The 25,412-nt window shown below is 41.5% G+C and overlaps 3 protein-coding genes across 3 annotated transcripts; 2 read left to right on the top strand and 1 right to left on the bottom strand.

Moving 5' to 3' along the window:
• Positions 1–1,037: 1,037 nt before the first annotated feature.
• On the top strand, positions 1,038–7,796 carry grwd1 (glutamate-rich WD repeat containing 1). The gene is made up of 7 exons (XM_026185261.2): positions 1,038–1,446; positions 1,537–1,654; positions 4,639–4,801; positions 4,899–5,109; positions 5,651–5,796; positions 6,444–6,635; positions 7,241–7,796. Exons 1-7 carry the CDS (start codon positions 1,230–1,232, stop codon positions 7,547–7,549), a joined length of 1,356 nt encoding a protein of 451 aa, XP_026041046.1. The 5' UTR covers positions 1,038–1,229; the 3' UTR covers positions 7,550–7,796.
• Positions 7,797–8,024: 228 nt separating this feature from the next.
• cdc42ep5 (CDC42 effector protein (Rho GTPase binding) 5) lies at positions 8,025–10,981 on the bottom strand. The gene is made up of 2 exons (XM_026185262.2): positions 10,799–10,981; positions 8,025–9,988 (listed from the first exon to the last, which is right to left on the bottom strand). Exon 2 carries the CDS (start codon positions 9,984–9,986, stop codon positions 9,099–9,101), a length of 888 nt encoding a protein of 295 aa, XP_026041047.1. The 5' UTR covers positions 9,987–9,988; positions 10,799–10,981; the 3' UTR covers positions 8,025–9,098.
• Positions 10,982–14,809: 3,828 nt separating this feature from the next.
• Positions 14,810–23,420, top strand: leng8 (leukocyte receptor cluster (LRC) member 8). The gene is made up of 15 exons (XM_026184211.2): positions 14,810–15,187; positions 15,823–15,955; positions 17,830–17,964; positions 18,084–18,161; positions 18,448–18,883; positions 19,213–19,378; positions 19,459–19,629; positions 19,739–19,987; positions 20,077–20,238; positions 20,348–20,636; positions 20,921–21,022; positions 21,124–21,192; positions 21,298–21,427; positions 21,573–21,780; positions 21,876–23,420. The coding sequence occupies exons 1-15, from the start codon at positions 15,147–15,149 to the stop codon at positions 22,036–22,038; spliced, it is 2,532 nt and encodes an 843-aa protein (XP_026039996.1). The 5' UTR covers positions 14,810–15,146; the 3' UTR covers positions 22,039–23,420.
• Positions 23,421–25,412: the final 1,992 nt, after the last annotated feature.

The raw sequence follows: 25,412 nt of genomic DNA, 5'->3' as shown, positions 1-25,412 counted from the left end.
ATACTGTAGCCTATGATCAGCACTAACTTATGACATTAATAAAACTACAGTTGCAGAGCAATCACAGGTACAATTCTTGCCCAATTTGCATTTGTAACTTTGCAGTGTGGTCCTGCTATTTGCAGCAGCAAAGTATTTAATCAGTCGGAGTTATATGTTTACAGTTTTCTCCCTGCTGCTTTTAAGAGATTACGTTTTGTGTTTAATCTTGCATTCCAACTGCAAGAGTCTGCATTCGTGTGAACTCAACCGTAGATTCTCTTGTAAAGAGGCAGCCTTTGTCTGGAAACTCTTCAAATATATTCTGCAGCTTTAGTTTAAAAAAAAATTAAATAACTAAAAAGTCTAAGAGATCAGTTGCAGATGACAGAGGAATGTGTGGTAGAACAGCCCGGGATGTTAAGGCTCTTGTCAAAGACCTCGATGAGTAATAAAAGAGCACTTGTCTCTACTTGTACTCAGCTACACGTGAAAGAAACACCTTCGTCCTGACAGAACCCCCCGAGTAGTTTCACAATCTCTTAAATGTGAGTGTTTGTTAAAAGAGCAGAGAAGGTTTCAAGAGAATCTCTGGCACAATTTTAATAATGAAATTCAAACACAAATGTAAAAGAAAGAAACACATGCTTAGACAAACGTGTATAAGAGAAATTGCCCAAGTATTCTTATGAATTTAGCATAGCAGCTTTTATGGCAGTTTCCCAACACCCTGATACAGTCAGTGCAAAACTATCTATAAATTATTGCCAGTGAGTAGCTGTGAGTCAAAGCCTGACTTCCCATTAGTGGTGCAGGGGCTGCTGAGCCCCCTGCCAGTACCAGGCTGTGCTGCGTAAGATGTAATACAGCACATTCAAATAAATCTCATTAAATCACACAATCATGACTCAGAGGTGAAGACTCTTTACTGATCGGTGCATGGACACGATCCCAAATGTTCTTAAGCAAAAGGCTAATTATCTTCCAGGGAGGAGACAGAACATTTGCCATGTAGCTAACGCTAACAGTGTCCACGCTAATAATGTTCACGTGATCCTCAGGGCTTACAGTGTGAGACAAACAATTGCAAGCCTGGTCTTTCCTGGCAACAGGGGCTCTTTTGCCAAAGAGGTCAGCTGAATTCCCGTAAACAGGGAGAGAGGGGCGCCGCTGGTGAGGAGGGTGAGCGGCGTTTAAACCACGTGGCCGCTGCCTGCACCGGAAGTACGCCACACCGTGCCTCTGCCAAGATGTCTGCGCCCGGTGAGCACGCCGTGGAGGAAAACGAGATGGAGGAGATGGACGAAGCAGGCAGCGATGAGGACGAAGGGGTGGAAATGGAAGAGGAAGGGGCAGAGGGAGAGGAGGAGAAGAAAGTGTACGTGCCCGGGATCGAGCCGCTTGAGCCCGGGGAGGAGCTGGAGATGGACCGCTCCGCGTACCGCATGTATCACGAGTGCCAGACAGGCAAGTTAAAGTCATCATTACTCCCAATGAAGTTCACGCTTCCACCATGTGGGATCTCTGGGCTTAAGTTACCTTGTTGTTTATGTTCAGGTGCTCCATGCCTGAGCTTCGACATCTTAAGGGATGGAGATGGAGACAGCAGGGAGCAGTTTCCCCTGTCCATGCTGCTCTGTGCGGGCACGCAGGCGGACACGGCTCTGAAGAACAGGTACAGGACCACTGACCTTTAACCCACACCTTCATTACTGTCGGCACTCAGCATTTAATCCGAAAGCACCATTTTTAAAGGTCCTGCTCAATAACGCCGGATGTCCTGCACCTCCGTGTGTTTATTTTGGTCGTTTAAACTGGTGTCAGTGGTTAGTTTCACAAATATATTTTAGAGTGATCTGTCATGTTTGGCCTGGAGTAATTTTATCCAGCTGACATTGTGCAAGAGGCAAGTTAAACCCATAAACTCCCCCCATCCCCCCAGTTTTTAAATACATATTTATTCGTAGCAGACGCATTCAGATGGCAGTTGCATAACAACATTTAGGCAAAGTTAAAATGAGCAAACACAGCACCAGAGGATAAAATAATGGCTTGCAAATATTATTTAAGAGCAAGACTAATTAAGTAAAGTGATTACAAAAGGATATTTTTGAAATTTAACAAGAGCAAGTACAAAAACCATAAGCAGAGGGAAGCACTTTTGCAGTGGGACGTATTCATTTTTGCGTGAGAGGTTGGACTGGACTGTTTTCCACTAATTCTAAAAAGCTTGGTTAGGAAGCTGCATCCATTTGTGTGCAACCCTCCCAGACAAATATAATTCCATATTATTACTAATTGGGTACTCTGAGCCGCTCCCTTTTTCCCAAGGGGTCTGAGTATGCATGCTGATTTGGTATAGCTTTTAGCCCGGATGTCCTGAGGTAACTTTCCAGTTTATCCAAGCTGGGGAATTGTGAGACCTGCGGGTTTAAATGTGTTTACTACTAATTTGTTCCAAATACTAGAATTTTTCTCCCTAAAAATGAAGCATACAGTTGTTGGACACTCAATACCACACAGCGGATTGTTCTATTAAAAATATGCCAAAGGGCACGAACAAGTTTGGCACACAGCAGCTGGCTGCAGCTGCTTGATCCTGGCACAGCTGGGAGTCAGAGTTATGAAAAACATCCAAATGAAATCCAAGTCGGTGAGTTATTAAATTAACACACACTCCTGTACAGCTGTTATAATGGGAGAGATTGGCTGCAGAGACCAGGATGTAACCACGGTAGCTTCATGGCTGGATTTGGGCATTTTAATGCTTTGGCTAGCCTGAAGCGACTGTTTGAGCACCTGTAGTTTTTGGCACTTCCGTGGTTTTGTTTTTTTAGCTGTGTAAGCTACAGAGACAGACACCTATTCATGCTCATATTCACACCCAGCTTTAAGTCACCAGTTAACTGTAAGCCGCTCGACTGTAGGAGAAAGTGAGCTAAAAGAAAACACAGAGCGGCGCCACCCAGTCTGTTGGAAGTTCAAATCCCTGAACCTTCTAGCCGTGAGGCCACAATTAATATTCCATTTTTCTCCCTATTATTACTAGGACAGTTCACAGAATAAAGGCTGGCTTACTCTAATTTTAAAAGTCACATCACTGTAACGCAGCTAATCAGTAGCACAAAGTGAGCACTTGGTCTGTTTACTCTGGAGTATTGAGTAGGGAGAGTTAAAGAGTTCAAAAAGCTGAAAGCAGGCATTAAGCTTCACCACATTTAGAAGCGACAGCAGCTCAGCTCTGCTGCAGCCATGTGCCGAGCAGTAGAGCTGAACACAGGTATTTGTAGTTGCATTTTTATCCTAATTCATGGCAAAGTTGTCCTAAGACAATGAGTTTATGTAGCAGATTAAGTTGGTCATCTATAGTCTGACTATAGTTTGATCACAGTGTGGGATAAAAACAAACGTGTAGATGTTGTAGAAACTCTGTTCACTCACACTTTCTCATTCATACGACAATAAAAGAATACCAATGCCAGACACGGTGGGCCACAAGCCAGGTTACTGCAAGTGCTGATCCCAAGCTCGAATAAAGGCTAAGGGTTGCATCAGGAACGGCATTCAGAAAATCAAATATGCAGATTATCAAGAGAGCTTTTTATGTACTGGCCCGGTCAAGGTCTGGGTTAATGACAGGCAGCTGGAGGAAATTGTGCTACTGCTGGGCAAAGAAAAAGGAGGAGGAGTAAGGAAGGTCTGCTTGAAGGCAATGAAAAAGAAGGAAAGGTACAAGCGAGGGTGCTAAACTGCCAGGCAGGAGGAAAAGAGGAAGACCACAGAAAAAGGTTCACGGATGTAGTGAAGGAGGACATGCAGACGGCTAATGAGACAGAGGAGGAAGCCAGAGATGGAGGCAGATGTGCTGTGGCGACCCCTAAAGGGAGCAGCTGAAAGAAGACAAAAATAACCATAATTAACCTTAATAAGTAACAATAAATAATACCTGTGAAAGATCCCTGCTTGGATGCCAGGAGGAGAAACACATTCGTTCAGGTTCAAGACCTCTAATTAGATTAGAGGATGGATGTTTTTACATTAGACCAGTATTGCAGGAGTAGTGGGCAAGACTAAAACTTGAAAATGATTTTAATTTCTTTAAATTTAAGACCTCCAACAACTTCATTCCTTATTTAAAAAGCTGCTTTGTGCAGGTGTCCCCAGGAGGTGTCCTTTCATCCAAAATCATCGCATTATTGCCACGTTTCCATGTGTAGTAATGTTAAATTCCCCTTATTTTCCCATTTTTCCTGTTGTACATGTTTATTGTTATCATTACCAAATGTGTCGTTTATAGCAGAGAAAAGCAAACTCTTTAATGTCTAAAGGAAGATTCTTTTGGATGCTAACATTAAAGCATTGACTCTCTTCACTATAGACCACACCACAATGTTGTTTTTATTTGTTTGTTGTTTGGATTTTCCTGTGATGCACAGTTTCAGTTTTGTTCTGATGTCAGCTCTCGTACTGTTCCCCTGAAAGGTCTCCTTTCGGTGGAGACTTCAGTGGTCAATTAAAGGTTATTGGAAAATCTCAAGCACTCAAAGATGAAGCACACTGATGCAGGATAGTTTGATTTTTCTTTTTGGACTGGGGTATGTCCCAGAAATCAATGCTAATAAATTAATTGTTAATTAATTGTTTTTTGTTTTTTGGCAGACTTTTGGTCATGCGCATGTATAACCTTCATGGAACAGAGAAGGACAAAGAGGAGGAAGAGAGCAGCGATGACGAAAGTGATGAAGAGGAGGAGGATGAAGAAAAGAAACCACAGATGGAACTGGCCATGATGCCCCACTATGGGGGGATTAACAGAGTCAGGGTATGTAGACGTTTATAAGTAAATAAAATCAGTATCTTGTGCATCAGTTTTTCTTAATTCTCTGATGATTCGACTAATTTTGCTTCTTGGCGTCCAGGTGACTCAGGTTGGAGAGCAGTCATTAGCCGCTGTGTGGTCAGACAAGGGACAGGTGGAAATCTTTGATCTCCGATCCCAGCTGGAGGCCGTCCACAGTTCTGCTGCTATGGCTGCATTCATCAAACAGCAGAAGGAGGCAGCAGCGCTCTTCAGTTTCTCAGGGCACATGACTGAAGGCTTTGCAATTGACTGGTCGCCTAAAGTACCTGGTATGTGAGGCTTATCCTGTAAGACTGCTATACAGATGTGAAAAAACAAAAGAAAAGCAAAACAGCTCACCCTGTGTGGCAACATTGTTTTGTGCAAGCAGCCATGTCCCTGATTGCACCTGGACTACTTCGTTATCTGATTGACATGATAAAAACAGTCTCCACCTTGTGCAAGATATTTTTGTTCCCATGTTCTTAACTGTGTCTGCCCGTGCAAACCTGTCATCGGGAATCAGAAAAGTGTTGTCCACTGCAGGGCTGACACCGGTGTATACGTCAGAGAGGGATCAGCTACGATTAAAAACGTGCAGTAGTTTTAGTGAAAAGATGCCAGTGTGGGCTTTTATAAGAATAACGCTGGAAGGAAATCCACCTTAAAGTGCCGACAAAGAAGAACACAAATTCCTCTTAAACATGTAAACGGGTTGTTTTTATTTGCATGTATTTGAATGTCTTTGAAAGCTGCGATTGACTGAGATAAAGAATTGAATAGATGTCTGTCAAAGATTAAAATGTTAATTGTTTTGTGTTTTGTTGACAGGTCGGCTTGTCAGCGGGGACTGCAAGAAAAACATCCACGTGTGGGAGCCGCGGGAGGGGGGGACTTCCTGGCAGATTGACCAGCGACCTTTCAGCTCCCACACAAAGTCTGTGGAAGATCTGCAGTGGTCGCCTACAGAAGCTACAGTATGTTTGTACACCAACGGTGACGTAGTGGCACAAACTTTGGCAGATTGTGCTTGCTGGCTTGTTGCACCCTTAACCGCAGCGGTAACATTAGTAGGAGTGTCTGTTCTGAATCTTAAGAATTGTGATGTCTATACATTTCTAGGTATCTTCCACTAAGGTTAAGTCCCTGGTGATGTGTGGGTAATTCGTTGAAAAAATTGGGTGCGGTCACGGAGCAGAATTATGGAAACTTGCTGTTAAATGGCACGTGGTAAAAATAGAATATGGTAACACTTGCTGTGTGGCACCACAGAGTTGTGACATAACAAATTACAGCCCAAACTATGTAAATTACGCGAGTCTTAGCGCAGCAGTTAGTCACCAAACCAGTTTGTGACATGTCGATGTTCGTCCTATAAGACTGGGTGTTTGCATTTATGAAAGTATTCTTTTATTTTGGATTCTCAGGGCTTTTCAACTTGTACAGTCTTGTCTAAAATTTCTTGCTGCAGTAAGGATCATTAAGCATGCAAAGCCCACCAGAGCCCTCCCCTAGTAAATTCTTAAAAGGAAATAGTTCCTTGTTTGTGAAGGCTGTTGGATCTTATTGTGTTAATAGTTATTGTAAAGTAAACTTTTAAAGTAACTGGACTCTCTTTCACCAGGTTTTTGCATCTTGTTCAGTGGATCAGTCTATTCGGATCTGGGACATCCGTGCCCCGCCCAATTCAATGCTCTCAGCCAATGAAGCTCACTCATCGGACATCAATGTAATCAGCTGGAACAGGAGCGAACCATTCCTCCTGTCAGGAGGGGACGATGGACTCCTGAAAGTGTGGGATCTGCGACAGTTTAAGGTACAAAAGAATAAATGGAGGCAATACATCTAAAGATAATTATGTAAGTCTAATTAAACACACATTGCACTCACAATAACAGAGCTATTATCAGTGTGCCAACATGTCACTGTGACCCACGATTAGTGTTAAATGGAAAACAATCTTTAGGCTTGTGCTGTCAGATTGTCTCACCTCTTAGTGTTCCGGCCCCACCTAACATTAGTTGTACAGTTGTGTAACAATAATAGCTTTAGCTGTTGCCTCCCTTCTAAATCAGGAAACTATTTTAATATATTTGGTGAAAAAACATTTACATGATTTATTACAGAGAGCTGAATGAGACTTTCACAGTACACAAAGTCCTAGTTGCACCGTATGAGCGACATATTTAACCCTTTCCCCCATAATGACGAGTTTAGACACCTCTGTGTACATCGGTAAAAACATGAGCACAGATCACCCTTCTGATGCACACCCAGTCCTTTTGTTCTTCAAGCAGGCCTGAAGCATGACAGTAACTGCTCTGTTCAGTGGTTGCTCCTAGTATGTTTTCAGAGTGAAACCCCACTGAGCTGAAACTGTATGAACAGCTGTCACACCTCACTGCTCTCCTGTTCCTGTAGACCGGGCGTCCCGTGGCCAACTTCAAGCAACACAGCGCTCCCATCACCTCGGTGGAGTGGAACCCCGTGGACTCGAGCGTGTTCGCCGCCTCGGGCGCCGACGACATCGTCAGCCAGTGGGATCTGTCTGTGGAGTCGTGCGACGTGGGCGCCAGGGTGGAGGCGGTCAGGGACCTTCCCCCTCAGCTGCTGTTCCTGCACCAGGGTCAGTCTGAGATCAAGGAGATCCACTGGCACCCGCAGATGCCGGGCATGATGGTCTCCACGGCTCTGTCGGGATTCAACGTGTTCAGGACGATATCCGTGTAGCGTTTGTGCGTTTTAGAGACAAATGGATAGTTTTGCATTTACATGACTGATACATGTGTAACAAGCACTAAGAAGCTTGTAATGTATATAAATAAGCTGTGTATGTAATAATTCAGCTCTTTGACATTTATTTTCCAACAAAGGCACCACATTATGGTCCCGTTTAACTTTCAGCCTGTATGTTTACAGACTTTTGAACTTTTTAAGGCATCACTTGCATGCTTAAAATAAATTTTTGATAACTTGACTGCTCTGTCATTTACTTTTTGAATTGCTAAAGGAAAAAATGAGTTTCCTGTCAAACATCTCTAACCTTTAATATAAATGGAATCATTATGAAAATGATAAAATGAAACAGGTTTATTTCAGTATTAATGTGTGTGAAATTTCACTCTCACCAGCAGCTACCTGGTATAGTTGGATCTCAGGCATTTAGCTTTTCAGCAACTTTCCTTGAAACAAAAGCCGAGGCTGGTTTCTATCTTTTTGAAGTCGCTTTATTCTTTTCACTGTAATCTTTGTGAAACCACAGGCTAACGAATGTGTTAACCAGCATTTTCAGCATGAGTTGAATGGTATTTCCCTTTTACAGCATTATGAAGTAACACAACAACAACAAAAAAGCAAAAAAATAGCAATTCCACTGCTGCTCCTGATTTAAAATCACATGATTGTCTTTGCATTTTAGTGTTAACCCAGCCCCACGGCCTTAAAGGAACAGCTGTGCTAATAACTGCACTTTGATATCAAGTCGCATTTGGTCTGAGCCGTTGTAAGATTTGGAATGTGACACATTCACAGTAATTATTTATAGACGCCGTCTCTCGCAACCCTTTGAAGACCTTTTCAAAGACTTTAATAAACATGCAATATGATGAATATGTAGTAAGACACTCGTATATCACAGGGTACAATAATGTAAGTGTATAGCTCCCTTTAAAGACATCAAAGACAAAAGAAATTAATTAACGATGCAGTTTAATTTAGCTTCAAACTTTCCGCTGAGCTTTGATTTCTAAAGCAAAAACGTCCAAGAATGAAAAGAAATCAAAGTGTCGCAAACTTTTCACTTTCATTACCAAAACGGCTCACTGATTTTTTTTTTTCTTCTGATCAAATATCAAGTCTTCTGCAAATCTGTTACCCTGGTAGATAAAAACAATGTCTTTTCCAGTTGAGCAACATCGTCTCATTAAGTTCTGAAAAATCCAGTTTGAAGTCAGATATATCGTATTTAAACCTCCCATTCAAAAGCTACCGAAAAAGAAAGGTACTCTGAGAACGCAGTCCTCCACCAAGGCCAGCATCCTGTTCTGTAATTTGAAACGAGGTCATCTGGATCCACATTTGGTATGTCCTTTGCTCGTGTTCCAACTCTCCGCAAAGTTTAATAACATTCAGCTTTGTATTTTTTGCGTAATCTGGTTCACGGCCAAATCAACATCTTTGGTCACACATGGTATGTCCTTGGTGGAGGAATGATGAAATAAGGAAAATACAGTATATTTGATTTACTTGACAGCAAAGATTTGTTGGTGTAGTTTATCCCCTATAAACCGATTTCATCATCAAACTCATCTTCAAATGTGTAGCCTCGTCCTTCTTCATCCACCTCCTCCTCCTCCTCTGAATCAGTCTCTGAATGGCAGCTGCCAACCCTCCTCCTGTCCAATGGGGTGACCCCTTCATACTCGGAGCTTTGTGACGAGGCAGGACTGGGCGGCAAATCTGCATTGTGATTGGTGAACTCAATTTCACCTCCATCAGCTGGACTTTTGCCTTTCTCGCTCTCACTCCTCACTGGGCTATTACATGCTTCCAGATCCTGATCCTCTTCCTGGAAGTCAAACCCTTGACTTTCTTCCTCTTCCGATGCCTGACGAATGATCTCCTCCCGTTTATCGCTGAATCTCACCTTTGGTCGTAACCCCTTTAGCTTCATCCCGTTCACATCTGGTATCCTGCTGTCTTCCACCTGGATTCCGTCATGCTCTGCCAAGTTCTTCCCATTCAGCTCTCTCTGCCTGTTCACAGACATCGCCGCAGCCCCTTTCCCCTGCTTTGTTTCCACTACCTCCTGATTAGAGTGGAGCCCCAAACCATCCATTACGCCTAGTACATCTCCAAGCATAGATGGACCCAGGTCCAGGTCTAGGTCCAGGTTTAATGAAGACACTGAGTCAGAGTGCCGAAGCTCATTGTTCTGCAGGCTTTCTGGTGCATCTGCATTAAGATCACTGTGGTAGGAAGAAGAAACAATCCCAGGACTCGCCGGGTCAGGTTTGGGTGAACTCGGGCCAAGAGTGGACAGGAAAGAGGTATCGCCAAAGGCGTCTCCTCCCCTGCCGATGTGCATCGTGTGACGAAAATCACCCAGCGGGGCTGAGATCATGGTAGGGTCCAGGCGAGAGGCCCGGGATGATTTGTGGAGTGGCATGACTGTGAAGAAAGGCAGGTAAAGGAAGGAAGAAGGCAAAAATTAAAAGGAAGGATGAATTATTCAATTGTTTTGTTATGACAGCACTTCCTGAATGAAGACACAAAAAGAACAACAACTAGTGAATGAACAAAAAGTTAAAAAAGCACGTGTACAATGGAGGGCTCCAGTGATAGGACAGGCCAGTCTGAAAATCCACCATGTTGTGCAATATTGTGGGAAACCAGTGAGCGTTTTGGCACTGGTGCAGCTGTGAAGGCCATGCTGAGACTTGTACTTGAAGAACACTATGCAAAGTTAGCACATACTTTTCTCTGCCCTCAGGGGTGTTTGTAGACAAAACCACGGTTAAACAGTTTCTACAAAAGTAGATCTCTAAGTTAAAAACAACCGGTGGACATTAGATTAAACCCTGCTCCTGCTGAGATCATTATAACATTATTTAATTAAAAAGAAGGGCTAATTAATGGAATAAGCGCTAGCCATTACTGCACATTATATTTGTTAATCTCTCGAGTCACCTTTATAACATGTTATACACTCTGACTGAAGCCAGTCTCCACGTTTGGCTGCAGTTATGGGTTTAGCAGGGGAGGGGGCTGCAGGCCTGTAAGCCCAACCCTCAAAGTTTTCCAATAACAATTCAAAGTAAATGTTCTTTAGATAAATATACAGCTCTAAGAAGTATTGGTAATGGGAGATGCGGCTATTGATAAACCAATCAGAGAAGCGTGTGGATCAATGTAAAACTCAGCTTATCAACTGAGTGTGGGCGCCACCAAAACATGTAAAGTATTTAGAAAAAAACTTACTTTAAAGCGTGAACTCTGGTCTTTGGTTGGCTCCCTCTCCACTCTCCAGCTTTTTCATCTGGCTTTTCGCTTTCGCTTCCCTCTCAACTTTTCCCTCGCTCTTTTTTCTCGCCGTCGTCCGCCTGTGTGAGTTTTCTTTTTCTTTTTTTTTCCTCCAAAGGGATGGGCACGGGCTGAGGAAGTGACGCGCCAGTTATTGGAGCGAGCTGGATCAAAGTGCTGACGACTCTATCGCACAGTGTTAAATATAAACCAGACCCACGAACGTGACCTGTCTGCTGCCCGGTTTGTGTTCACAGTTAAACTGATTCAGAGTTTCTGTGAATGAGTGAGTTTAGTTACAAATGTAACGAATGGCTCCTGTCACGAGGTGTGCGTGTGTTTGATCTTTTTAAGGGAATGTTGCCAAAATGTAAATACTGCTAAAGAAAAAAAAAAAAACAGTCCTGCTCACTAACCACACATTGGGGTTCGTTTCTTCTCATTTTACTTGAAGGACCACCTAACTTTTTAATAGCTAGCAAATTGCTTCTGTAGCTTTATTTACTATTAAAATAAAATAGAAATGTATAATATAAAAAATATGAACGAAATAATCGTTTTATCTTTTTTTTTTTTTTTACATTTATTGTGTTTTGTGCTATATAAGACTATATACACTGTATACAAAAGATCTTTAGTTATTAGCTTGTTTATTTTGTTTTATTTCACTTTTTTCTATTTGATTAAGGTCATTTGTTTTATTTATTTCTTTATTATTTTTTAACAGTTTATTATTTTTTTCCCCTTATTGAGATTCTTTTCGTCATATTGAATTTTTTCTAATTTAGCTCTATATTTACTGATTTCAGTTCTTGGGTTATGGATTGTGTTTTATTTTTGGCTGTTATAGCACAGTATTTTCCCAACTTTGGGCACATCTTAAGTCTTTTCTCATCTTACTCTCTACTGTCCAACTTTCCAACCTTTACCACTCAACCCCAACCATCTCAACCTCACCAGACTCCAGCTCTTATTTGTTGTTTCCATATTTCATTTCTCCTAGCTATTTGGGATTAATTGGGTTTGATAAGCAGAGAAACAAAGCATCATCTAAGTAGTGCACTTGTTTGGCTTCATTTTAAGATGAGGATTAATAAAAAATGTGGCAGTTCTTTCTAGAGAAATCAGAAATTACTCATGAACACAACACAATCCAATTAATAGACAGAGCTGTCTTCATATTCCCTGATTTAAGATTAAAAGCTCTTATTTATCAATGTAAGTGTGACATATGCTGCTGTAGTGCTCTGTTGACCAATTAAAAATTGTACAACTTTATCAAAAAAAACTTGTCCAAGATTGCTAAAATGCTTCAATTCCTAGACAAACAGCACCTCAGTTTTACCTTCTCTGTGCTGTGTTGACATCTTGCACACTGTTTTAACTCAGTTGAGCTACACAAGCAGCAAACAATTTTGATGTCATGCTGAATGATGTAGGGTGGACAGAATACCTGCAATTATGTTTCCAAAGGAATGCAGTCACACAGGCCGGTTGACACACTCATATTTTTGAAGGGTTTCCACCTTATAATTACTTCACATAGCTAACCACATCATTTACATGTGCACTAAGTCAGGATTCATCTTTTTAAAATAAAAAAAAAGGCCAGACAAACCCTGACTTTGGGCCGACAACGGGAGTAGAGCAGAGATGCTTTTTAGGATAGTATCAGACTTCCTCCCCTGGGTAAAAGCAAACAGAAACATTACCACAGCAAGGTATTCATACAATAGGACCAGTTACTGAGTCATTGTGAGTGATTTCTCGTCACAAATGCCAAACATAGTTTGGTGATGATGTAGCCAACGAGCTGCTCACTCAGCCTTAGGCACATTTTCCTTCACCGTGAGAAATGAGAAGTGAGGTATTTGTTTTCAAAAGCTGCACCCTTAAAATGAGATTACTCGTTGAAGGCCTACTTTTTACTTTACATTTAAGATGAAAAGGAGCACTTCTGTTTTTTTTACTTAATGTGTCAACAATAAAAGCAACGCAGCAGCATGTCTTTCTTTCCTTATCAGAGTTTAATGTTTGATAGCATCATTCCCCCAAGATTAACCCCATGATTTCTCCTTTAACACACATCACGACTTCATTGTATGCTGACATGTATGATGATTTTCAGAAATGTTCATTCAAGAGAGTCTTCTAAAGACTCTCTTGAATGAACATTTCTGAAAAATGTGTGTGTGTGTGTGTGTGTGTGTGTGTGTGTGTGTGTGTGTGTGTGTGTGTGTGTGTGTGTGTGTGTGTGTGTAGTGGTGGGGGGATTTCTGGAAACGACTAAGGCAGGAAATGACTCGCCTCCCCTCAGTAGTACTCACACTAGCACAAACACACATCCTGCAGCTGTGTGTGCTTCACGGGAAGTCAAAGGGGAAAAATGGATCATGAGAACTGTAAAAAAAAATAGCTACTGTTGCCCATCATTGATTAAAATAAGAGCTGCCCTCATTACTCATTGCCAGAAATGGTCAACTGTGGTGAAACTTGTTGAATGTCGTGAATAAAAACTGACACTGGTGCTGATAATAGGATTAATTTGGGGGCTCTGTATAAGTAATTGTTGATTGATATTAGCGATGACTTCTTCTTTCAGATGCTCCCTTTAGGGGTCGCCACCTCTGCCTCCTCCTCGGTCACACGTACCCCCTGCATGTCCTCCTTCATTACGTGTCTTCACTGTGGCCTTCCTCTTTTCCTCCTGCCTGGCAGCTCTGTATTCAGCATCCTTTGTCCGGTACATCCAGTCCAGTTTTGCCTGAGCTGTCCCTCTGATGTGCTTGTTCTTTAACTCTGCCAACTCCAGCTGTCTTTGTGTTAATGACACCACCTCCAAACCACACATCACAGTAGGTTTGACCATCACCACTGCAAACAATAACTCGGAGCAGATCCCTGTTGTAATCAGCAAATGTAATCTGCTGTCCTCATACATGCCCTGCACCACCCTCACATACTTCACCCACTCAGGGTGGCAGCAGGCCATGTGAACTCGACGGGTAACCGACTTTGACTGTAGTACACTCACAGAAAAATGTTGCCACAGTTGTAGTGCAGAAATATCTGTTAGATTACAGAGACAAATAGGAGAGACTTTTCTGCAAAAGTGGGATCACTGAAGTCACCACAATGTCCTCAACAGGTTTCCATTTCATTTGTTTTGCAGTTTTCGATAGGCTCATGCTTTAAAACCTGCGTGCAAGCTCATGAATGACCTATTTATAGTTTCAAAGCGACACGAGGGGTACTTCCCCTCAGCATGATGGTTGCAGAAGGACTAAACTACTGTTAACTGAATAATTATACTGAGCTCACACTAACATCCAGTTGGTAAAATGGATGTTTATGTTTTCATTACCAAACTATATGAATAAGTATAACTCATTGTTGAAGTCAGTGACTGTAATGGACCCCTGAGACCTACTGACTCTGGTGACAGACTGATGTGTATGGAGTGGAGTGGAGATGGACAGATACTGTGAAAAATGTCTCAACTTCTTGTGTTGACGCTTACATCTATTGTATTTATAGCCTCTAATACATTTAATCAATAGAAGTTAATAAAAAGTGCTTTAAAATAGGCCCATTTATATTTCAGCCCCCCCCCCCCCCCCAAACAAACCGTTTTAAAATACATGAAAAGCTGAAATAGATGTTTTGCTGCATTAACTACCTTACGTGAATTATTAAAACGTATTCAGAATTTGACACACTGCTCGTCCCAACATAAGCTACCTTTATGGGCTAAAAGTATCTGTTATTGGTATTTACGTGGTGGCGGATCGATACTAAAATTCACAGTTTCGTAAAGAATTAAAATGAGAGTCTAACCATAATCCGGTTTAAGGTTTGATTGGTGTAGTTGATAGAGGATAGAGAAAAACGTTCCGTGTGCTCAGCACTGCAAGGCGTTACTCTTGGAAAATTCAACCAATAACAAAACAGCAAGGTGTCACGTGACTTGGCAGGTTTCGCCTAGCTGCCATTTTGTATCTCCACTGTGCGGTCAGATGAAGTTGGTCGTCAACGAACGAGGGACGAAATAAGATGAAATTTATGCTATTTTATTAATTGGGACATCTTGCAGAAGTATATTTAAGTGTGATATATTTAGTTAGGCAGTGTTGTTCGAGGTCGACCGGCTGTTCTTCTTCTAACCGGACCGTTGGCCCTCGCCTCGGACTTCATCTTGTTTACATTCTACAGCGGAAAAGCTAACGCTAACGCCGTTAGCCAACCTGCTAGCTTAGCTGGCAGACAACTTTCCCTGCGTTAGCTTTCTAACGCTAAACATAGCGAAATGGCGGCCAACACGACACAAGCAGCCCCTACAACTAACTGGTAGGCAACACTCTTTGAACAGATTGTGATTTTAGGTTAACTTGCTTTAATGTATGACTGAAATAGGTATTTATACCCTAATCTTAAATTCGTGGGAAGGATGTTAGCTTAGGCCAGGGTGTTGGCAAGTACTAGCAGGCCGTTGGAGTAGTTAGCAGAAAGGTGATTTGTTAAGCTGCTTGTTTTTTTATACATTATTTGTGAACATGTAATATTTTTGATTGAACGCCAGGGTTTGTTGCACCTCACTCTAATGTTGTACGTTGATGTTAGCAAGCGACAGTTGCAGTTTTAGGGTAGGCCTTAATTCATCAGCTGTTTTGGCTGTTAGCTGTTGCTTTAAACGTAATGATTTAATCATCTGCTTGAGATGATCTAATTAGCTGATAGATATCCGGTGTTAACAGAGGGAGGGTAGACTTGTTGTGTAAACGGGTAATAACATTTTGAGCACAATAGTAATCGTCAAGTAGGCCTTCAATCTATTTTCTGAAGCGAGCAGTTGTCTAAACGAATATAAATCTTATTGCAGACGGTAATTGGGCTTACTTCTGTTTTTCTGCTGATTAAATGGGTTTGATCATGTGTTCTGATCACTAGAATAGACTTGATACTTGACCTTTTGTTGATGGCAGGTCCTATGGTGCTGCTGCAGACGGCCAAGTCCATGAAAATCCTGAATGGGAGAAGGCAAGACAAGCATTAGCATCCATCAGCAAGAGTCAGACCTCTGCTAAGACTACACAACCTAACAGGACCGCTGCAGAGGTTTGTCTTTTTGTGCAGTCTGTTTGTTACACCTGAATATACCTGTACCATATCATATAGTCTCCATTATAGCTATATAAATTTCTGTATGATACAAAAATATTAGAATATTCATATTCTGATATTGCCTTAGCAATCTCATGCAGTTATATTCCCTAGTGAACATCAGTGAGACAAGCTCCAGGCACGTCTTGAGAGCCTGAGCTGCATGACAGCCTCCAGTGATCTAGCACCTACAAAGCGAGCCACTTGAACATCCTCCAACAAGCTTAATATTTGCAAAATATGCAAGGATATTTTTTCTTGTGAATTTGAAAGCTACAAACTTGTTTTATTGCTTTAGACAAAAATCACAAGTTCGAGTTCAACCAGGCTGCGAAGGAAGATGTACTAGCAGCTGGACCATACACCCATTATTTTATGGTCTTCACCTTGCAATATAAATTGCCTTGAGGCAACTGTTGTTGTGACTTGATTTCACTTAATAAAACAATTTTATTTTTCAGTTTTAGTGTAGTGCAGCTCTTGAAGAGTTACAAGGCTGTTATTTTAGTTAAACCAAAGTGTTTAATAGTTATTTTATATCTTGTTGCATGCTCAGTCATCCATGTAAAGAAAATCCGGAAAGTTGATTCTGTCGCATTTTCATGAGGACAAATGTTTTGTCACTCATCCAAGTGACTTCCTCAGTCTCGGCTGAATGCAGGTTTCCCCCACCTTATAAACAGCACATTTGCATAATGACCAAATCTAGTGCCTAACAATAGGCTGTGAGTTCAGTTTCATGATCATTGGTCAATGGCCACAAGTACCATTCAGACTTAACATGAGTTTGTCACTTGAGACTATTATCATGTAATTTGTGGCTGTTTCAAAAACCAGAAATGTATGTAAGGATGAGTAAAGTAAAATCCATTTTAGCATTTTAGTTTTTGTCAGTCCTATTGATCCTCCATTGGGGGGAGGCCAAAACCTTCCATGTTTTTTTTGGGGGGTTTTTTGGGGTTTTTTTTCTTCATATGCAGGACAATCCTTGTGTAAATAAAATGATTGAAAAGTAAGTCTAGAGTGCCAATTGAAGGGGGGGGGGGGGGGGGGGATTCTGTGAAGAAGAATGGGGGATTAGCTTGAATACTAGCAAGGATGTCCTAGGTTTTTAGGGTTACAGTGGTGATCACTGATAATGACCTAATTATATTGTTCACAGCAGTTAAAGCACTGAAACCTCCTACTTACTGACCTAATCAGATTTAACTGTGAGTTTGTGTTTATGTTGTGTGTGTATATAGAAATACTTTCTACACATAGCAAAAACATGAGATAAGCAATACTAGATTGTAGTTCTAGTCTGACTTATGTGTTGTTAATGATATATTAGAATATATTGTTGGCTTCTGCATTTGCAGATGTTTTACAGCTTTCCTTGGGGCTTGACTGCACCAACTAACAAAATCATAGCTGGCTCAACTCCTGCTGCCAGTTCCTTTTAGTACCTTCTTTTATTGCTCTTCGGATTAATTATTTACAGAAAGAATTCTCAAAGATGCAGGCTGTTAAATTCCCAAAATTAAATAAAAATATTGCTCCCTAGAAACAGTAATGGCCACAGTATTCATCCAGTAGCACAATCCTACTTGAATAATGGTCTTATTAAAACTAGACAACATAAAGATGTCTTATGTATGATGAAGCTTTCTTGTAGTACAGACCCCAGGTATTAACCTTTTTAAAGTGTCTTATCAACTGTTTTATTGGTTTCACAAAGGTGAAGTTTTATGTTCACACTGCACTATAATTGCTGTCTGTGTTGGACTATGTTTTCTCAGTTCCTGGTGGTAACACTGAAGCTATGTTACGTTTGTCTGTTATTTCAGGCTGGCCAATTCCAACCAGCAGCAACTGACTCTGCTGCTATGCAGCAGCAGCAGTACTATCCGTGGTACCAGCAAACTCAGCAACACTATCCTGGATATACATACTCTTATAACTACTACTACCCCATGGGGCCAGTAAGTAAAGATATGAGCACTGCTGCTTTCATTTGGAGAAGTTTTGTACAGTTACACTTTTTACAAAAACTGAATTTAAAGTGAGAAATATTATAAAATGTCCTTTTCTGAATTTCCAGTATGGTGGTGCCTATCCTCCAAATCAGTATGGTGTACCCCCAGGGCCTTACCCAGGAACTCCTACGTCTAATGGACAGGTACAAAATCTACATTTTCTTAGTAAAGCAGAATATTTATATGTAGAAATGATTAATATGATTCATGATACTTATCTGGGATTAAGAAACCTGAAAAATAAGCACATATTCAGGCACCACTGAAGCTGTAGTAGTGTTACATGGTTGCAGATGGCTCTGCTTACACCATTATATGGTTTTTTTTGAAGTATTGCGTTTATTCTCCAGATACATGTGTAGCTTGCTTATGCTTGCAAAGTTTCATTTTTGTTGTAGTGCTGAAACAGGTTTTTCTGTCTTTTTACAGCCTCCCCCAGTGCCTGGAATGGAAGATCAGTCCCCCAGCTACACCTCCCCAACTCAACCTCAACCACCTCCCCCTGCTACTCCTCAACCACCCCAGAGCCCAACCACCTCAGAAAACCCCCCTCCTCCACCACCCCCTCCCATTCCCCCACCACCCAACTCCCAGTACCCCCCTCCCCCATCACAAACTTCTTACAATACCAACAACAGTATGACATACCCACCTGGAGACCCCAACCAGATGCAAGTCTACAATCATTCACAGGGAAGGCCTAACTATGGACAAAACTTCCAGGCTCAGAATGCCTATCAGGCATCTCAGAATAATTCCCAGCAGCAACAACAGCCTGCTCAGTATGCAGCTGGACTGGGCAGAGGAGAAGCCAACAAGAACAAAAACCAGAAGCAAGGACAGCAACTCTGGCACCGCATGAAACGTAAGGTTTATTGTCTTGCTGGGAAGCTTACATTCCTAATGTTAACTTTATTGATTTATTACAGAGTTTAATGGATGTGTTGCTGCTTTTGTTTTCATTCTATCCCCCTCTTTTCATTGTATTCAAGTGCAGTGTGTAGATGCACCATATTCAAACAAGTTAAAAACTTGTTAGGCCATTAAATGCAGAAATAGAGTAGGAGACTAAGTGTTTGTGGTGATCAGTCTAGCAGTGTTCATCCAAATTCAAAAATATGTAAAGGAATAAGTTGCTATTGCTATTATGAGAGTGAGTTTCAGTTACAATTCTATGATTTTTACATCTTGTAGAGGCACCTGGCACAACTTCTGTGAAGTTCAATATTCCCAAGAGGACCTATCAGGTATCCCCAGTTTCCAATCAGGCTTTCCCTCCAGGCGAACAGCCCCCGGGGTTGAATCCAGCACCTTCATCTCCTGCTACTGCCAGTGCTGCACCTGGAGGTCCTCAGGCACGGTGAGAAAACTGCTCTGTCTACAGTAATTCTTGATGTGGGAATGACTTGATGACTTTAAATGTAAATGCTTCTCCTCCAGACCGCAGGACTGGCCGCAAGCCATGAAGGAATATGTGCAGCGTTGTTTCACAGCTTGTGAGACAGAGGAAGACAAAGATCGTACGGAGAAGGTGCTGAAAGAAGTTCTACAGGACCGCTTAAAAGATGGCTCTGCTTACACCATTGATTGGACCCGTGAGCCACTGCCAGAGTGAGTTCAGTAGTAGGTTGTGGTTGTAACTACTTTAGGCATTGGAGTTCTGCTTTTGTTTTTTGTTTTGCATTCAAACTGTATTCATCTTTCTCTTCTCCTTTTATAGGTTAAAGGTTAAGCAGTCTCGTTGGGAAAGCATTGCACCTCAGAGGACAACCGATACCTCAGTTGGCTGTGGTGGAAGCACAGTGGCTGGAGCTTCAAGAGGCAGAGGTATTGGACACAGATTGGGCAACTACAGGAATATCTTTTCTCAAAGGAGTCCAACTTCTAGTTCATCCAATTCCTCCTCCCGCTCACCATCACCTTCGCACAGCCGGCACAGGGACCGCAGCAACCAAAGGCACAGACGCAGGTATGGAACCATTTCTCCTCCTCTCTTTGGTTATTGTAGTTTTCCTGCATGCTCCCAGCTCAAATGTTCTCCTGTTTGTTTCCTGCCAGTGATTCTGACTCGCAGTCAGATAGCAGCATCTGCAGTGACCTCCGACCTCAGCTTTCAAGGCGAGGTCAGAAAGGAGGGCGTGGTCGTGGCAATGATCGGGATAGAGGGCGTGGAGGTGGTGAGAGAGGACGAGGAAGAGGTGGAAAAGGAAGAGGAAGACGGTAAATTTATAAAGTCTTGTATCGTTGTTTAGCAGAAAGAAAACATTTTTGTTTTGTCTTTTTAAGTTGCTTTATGGTGCTGATAGTTAGTATACCACCTTTTCCCCAGAAACATGGAGGATTCAGCTGTTGGAAAGAAGAGGAAAGGTGGCAGTGCTGGTTTGGATTTCCACGATCCCAACAGAGAAGCTAAGAAGCAGAGCCGAGCAGCCCGTTTCCAAAAACAGCTTCGCTCAGAGCCTCTGGTTCTCTCCATCAATGCCCTGGACCTGCCTGATGGAACACAAGAGGGCCTTAGTTGGGAGGACTGCCCCATTGTGGGAACATGTCAGGACATCACCAAGCACTACCTGAGGCTCACCTGTGCCCCTGACCCCTCCACTGTGCGCCCAGTGCATGTAAGTGTCAAGGTTTTTTTTTAAATCTCATTCTACTTGTGCATTTTGCTTTTAAATTCAGATACAATGTCCACTTGCATTATAAAATCATTTTGTCAAGAGAACAAGGAATTCTTTTGAAATATATTCTTGAATAAGGATTTTTTTTCTTACAATATTGAAGGAAAATCTCCCAAGGACAGAGGAAGGGGAACTGAATCTGTGCACTACATGTACATACTCCTAAATCCCTGCATCACAGGGCATCAAGATTCAGGCTTTAAATGGTTTAACTGTCATTCTAGGTGCTGAGAAAATCTTTGCAGGCTGTGAAAGCCCACTGGAAAACAAACCAGGACTATACATATGCCTGTGAGCAGATGAAGTCCATACGACAGGACCTAACGGTTGGTTGTCCTGAAATGCTATTTATTTTTTCAAAGTTAATTGATGTCTTTGTTATTTTATTCGTTCATTCATTGATTTTATTCCTCTTACCTGCACCTAGGTTCAAGGAATTCGTACTGAATTCACAGTGGAAGTGTACGAGTGTCATGCACGGATAGCTCTAGAAAAGGTGAATCTGTTGTTCCTCAGTAATTACAGACTACTTAAAAGTAATAAAGTGTTTTTGTTTTAAACTGGTTGAATGCTTATCTGTTTGTTTATTTATTTATTTTAGGGAGACCATGAAGAGTTCAACCAGTGCCAGACCCAGCTGAAGGCCCTGTATAAGGACAATCCCTCAGAGAACATTGGAGAATTTACAGCATATAGATTGCTGTATTACATCTTTACTAAAAACTCTGGAGGTATGCTCAGATCTTTTTGGAAGTCTTCACCACTGCACTGAACATTGTGGGATTTTTTTTTTGTTGTTGTTTTGTTTTAACTATATTTACAAGTTTCTCTGTCTCAGTTTCTGACACTGGCCATTTATTCATCTTCCCCCTGCAGATCTAACCACTGAGTTGGTGTATTTGACCCCAGCACTACGGGCAGATGATTGTGTGGCTCATGCCCTCTCACTTCGTGCAGCTTGGGCATTAGGAAACTATCACCGGTTCTTTAAGCTCTACCTGGAAGCCCCGCGTATGGCTTCATATCTCATTGACAAGTTTGTAGAGCGTGAAAGAAAGGCAGCACTTAGGGCCATGGTCAAAACGTAAGTTATGCTCCAGTAACATGCTAATTGTAAATTTTAGCTGCTTCATTGCTGACCAGTTTCCTGACCCGTTTGCCTATTTTCTCTGTCCACAGGTTCAGACCCGACTTGCCAGTGCAGTATGTGCAGTCCACCTTAGCCTTCTCTTGTTTAGACTCCTGTATGGCCTTTTTAACCGGGCTAGGAGTCACATTCACGCCTTCTGATCCCCAAAAAATAGACTGCAAAACCAGCACAGCCTCTTTGGCTGCCTCCTGAGAGGGGTGGAAGGGTAGCACAGTGAAAGGAGTGGCTAAGGGACCATCATGGATCCTTACATATTCAATGCACTGCACTTCAGATACCACAGCGAGTTCAGATAAGAGCAGTGGCAGACTAACACCCATATAGAAAGATGCTGGCTAGTGTATTACTCTGTCAGGCCAAAAAATGCAGATCTGTTTTTCTGACACTAAGAACTGTTCTGAAAATGCACAGAACTGCACATACTGTCACTCACATATTCTAAGTTTAGCCCATCTCATTACATTTATGATGCCACATAAGTGAGGGAACAGATTAGACCTGAGATCAAGTAGTCTTAGTGACTGAGAAGTCACAGAACCAGATCACGGTTCCTGTTCCGTTACCACCTTCAGATTTCAACGCTAACAGTGTTGTTATGTCTTTTCCTTCCCAAGTCAGCAGCTCAAAGACCAGAAGATTCAACTTTTACCAAAAGGGAAACGGCTTTTCAAGTCATGCATCCAGCTCTTCACTGTCTGAAGTCAGACCTGCAAAATCAAGTCAAGTCTAGCTTTATTCTTACAGACTCAGAGATGCCAGCAATTTACCTGAAAGAAGAGGTGGTTTGTATGCCCTTCCCGCATCTAGTTTCCTCCTCAAATCTACAGCTGGCTGTTCCTCCCATTTGTCTCTACAAGGTCTGTGAAAGAAACTGAAGTCTAAAGTCCCGTTCCTGATTTAGTATTATTCATCCACTGCTCATGTTTATGAATTGGTCGATCAGCACTTAAACAAGTCTCGGATACGCATTGACTTTGTAACGGATAAGTGTTCCTCATCAAGATCAAGTTCCATGACCTGGAAGCTGAGCTTCATGTTCCAGAGTAGCCCCAGGCAGAGTGCAGTTCTGCTTCCATCACCCTCAGGTAGAAGTTCCTACCAGCACCTGGTGTCCAGCTCACCCTGTCAAATGCAGCAGTGCACCTCTGTATCCTCACCAGCTGTTCCTCAGAAAATAATGGTGACGTCACAGCTGACACCTTGGATGTAGCTGAAAGTTAGTTGGGTTTTTTTTTTTTTTTTTGAGGTGGAGCATCAAAGGAAGACCTGCAGCTTCTTCAGGAAGGCTTAAAAAGTGGTTTGTATACTACACGCAAGGCTGGTAAGAGAAAGGGACTCTTCTGGAAGGAGGTGGATGACCGCACAACAGAGATGTTGCCTCAAGTTTTTGTTTGTTTTTTTGTTTTTTCCCAACTTGTTTTACATCTTGTGGGTTTATCACTTATCAGTATTTGGCATTCTCTTGTGCAAAAGGAAAAAAAATTATGGCGGTGGAATCAGAATTTTATTTTTTAAATTATATACTTCGTAATGATTTTTGGACAGTCCACGTGTCATTAAAAAATTAAACAATATCCTAAAATCCCAGAATTTTTACTACACAGATGGAAGCTGCTGTCTGAGTATTGCAATCAAAACATGAATTTAAAGTGGTACAGACAGCAGTGAAATAAAGAAGTAGTTTGAGTCCAGACAAGTGCTTTTATGTCCATTTTTTTCCCCAGAAGATATGAAATTTTTAACAAAAGGTTTGAAATGGGAGCCTCAGTTTAGTATTTAAAAAAACAAAACAAGATAAAAACAAGCTCTCTTAAGTGGCCGTGGAGTTGATTCTCTGTACTTTGTGCTTTTTAGGACCCAGTTTAGTAATATTGATGGTATATTAACAACCCTTTAGACAATGAGTGGGGAAATTCAGTTACGCTGAAAATGGCGATTGATCAGCTCCTAAGTGTGAGGAAAATAATCCATGTGTTGCTTTTCACCAGCAAAGCATCTGGTCCTAATTGAGTTGTGCTGAAAACGTGTAGGTGGTCAACATTGTTCCTCCTTTTTTTTTTTTCTTTTCTTTTTTTTTTTTCTTCTAAATTAATATCAGTATTAACCGCTGTAGGAACATTGAGTCTGACATTGAGTATTTAATCCTGTTTTGATTGATAAGAACAGGAATGGATTCAGGCTTAATGTAAAACCTCCACGTTTACTTATTAACAGAGTATACTTTGTAAATACTGTATGATAATTGATGTGATTTCTTTTTAGTACACCGTGTAGGTTTTTTGTTTTTGTTTTTGTTTTTTGTTCACACATGGGTAAGTGTGAATGTTTTTTGTTTGTTTTTTCTTTGTTCATACAACTATTGAACAAATTTGTGAATATGTTAAAAAAAAAAAAAAGTAGAATTTGATTGTATGCAGTGATCTCAGTGTGGCTATATCGGAGAAATGTCAGTTAGCGCTGTTTCCGAGTGCAGCCTGAACACAGTTGCACAGGTTGTCAAATCCAATTTTGGCTCGATGCTCAGACTCCATTGGTCCAAAAAAGAAGGAAAAATAAGTTGTTGAAATTTTTCCCTTTAGGTTTTGTGCCACATTTTCCTGTTTTGTGCTCTCTGATTGGTTCCTGCTGGTTTCGTATATATTCAGTGACAAATCAGACCAATGTGGCTAAAACCTTGCCTCCTGACCAATCATGTCGATGAATCACGTGTGACCCTGGATCATATATATATTTTAGATTTGTTCGTTGTTGACCTTTGATTTCAGCATATGTTTTGTAATGACAAAGATCTCAACATGTTTCCTTTCTTTCCCCCCCCCCCCTCCCTTCATTTACCTTACTCCCCTATCCTCCTTACTGCCCCCCCTCCCCTCACTCCTTAAACCCTCCTCCCACATGCCGCCAGACTTCTCGTCCTTCAGCTTGCAAGGCTGCTGCATTGCAGGAGCACACGGAGGGATAAGTGGGCGAAACTCCTCCAGATGCCTGCCGGAGAGAGTGAATTGTGAGCACTGTCTCGGTTTGACCCGCCTGAGTTGAAGCCATACAGCTCATAAAACACAGGGGAGCATCGCATAATGAAAAGTTGAAAATGTTGAAATGCTGCTAATGGGATTTGCTGCTAGCCCTTATTTAAAATGGTTTTGTGTGCAACATCGTACCTGTTCTAGTTTTTAAAAACAAAGCTCTCGAGTCGTGTTTTCCTTGTGCTGTGGGGTTCTGCGTGTCCAGATGCATTTGCATAGTTGTTTGCTGATAAGACTTTTCATATTTAGTTAGGTTGGATTTTTTTTCTCTCCTCTGATTAGAAATGTTTTAGCTTTTGTTTGTTATACTGGCAGGCTGCTTGAGAGTTGAATTGGCATTGAATAAAATATGTCTGGACATGCAGAACATAGTGACCTAAAACTCACCAACACCTTTTCTTTTTTTTTTCAAGTATAAAGTTTATAGGTTTGTGTTCACATGCTAAGCAGTGACTCTTCTGAAATGATGTAAGAATTTTTTTTTTTTTAAATTTAATGCAGGCTTGTATTCTATACATCTGATGTCTCAGATTTTCAGCA

This window comes from Astatotilapia calliptera, chromosome 11 (genome assembly GCF_964374335.1).
Source record: "Astatotilapia calliptera chromosome 11, fAstCal68.1, whole genome shotgun sequence".
Classification (NCBI taxonomy): Eukaryota; Metazoa; Chordata; class Actinopteri; order Cichliformes; family Cichlidae; genus Astatotilapia; species Astatotilapia calliptera.
Note: the sequence above shows the minus strand (reverse complement) of the source record. Positions and strands in the feature narration are given on the sequence as shown.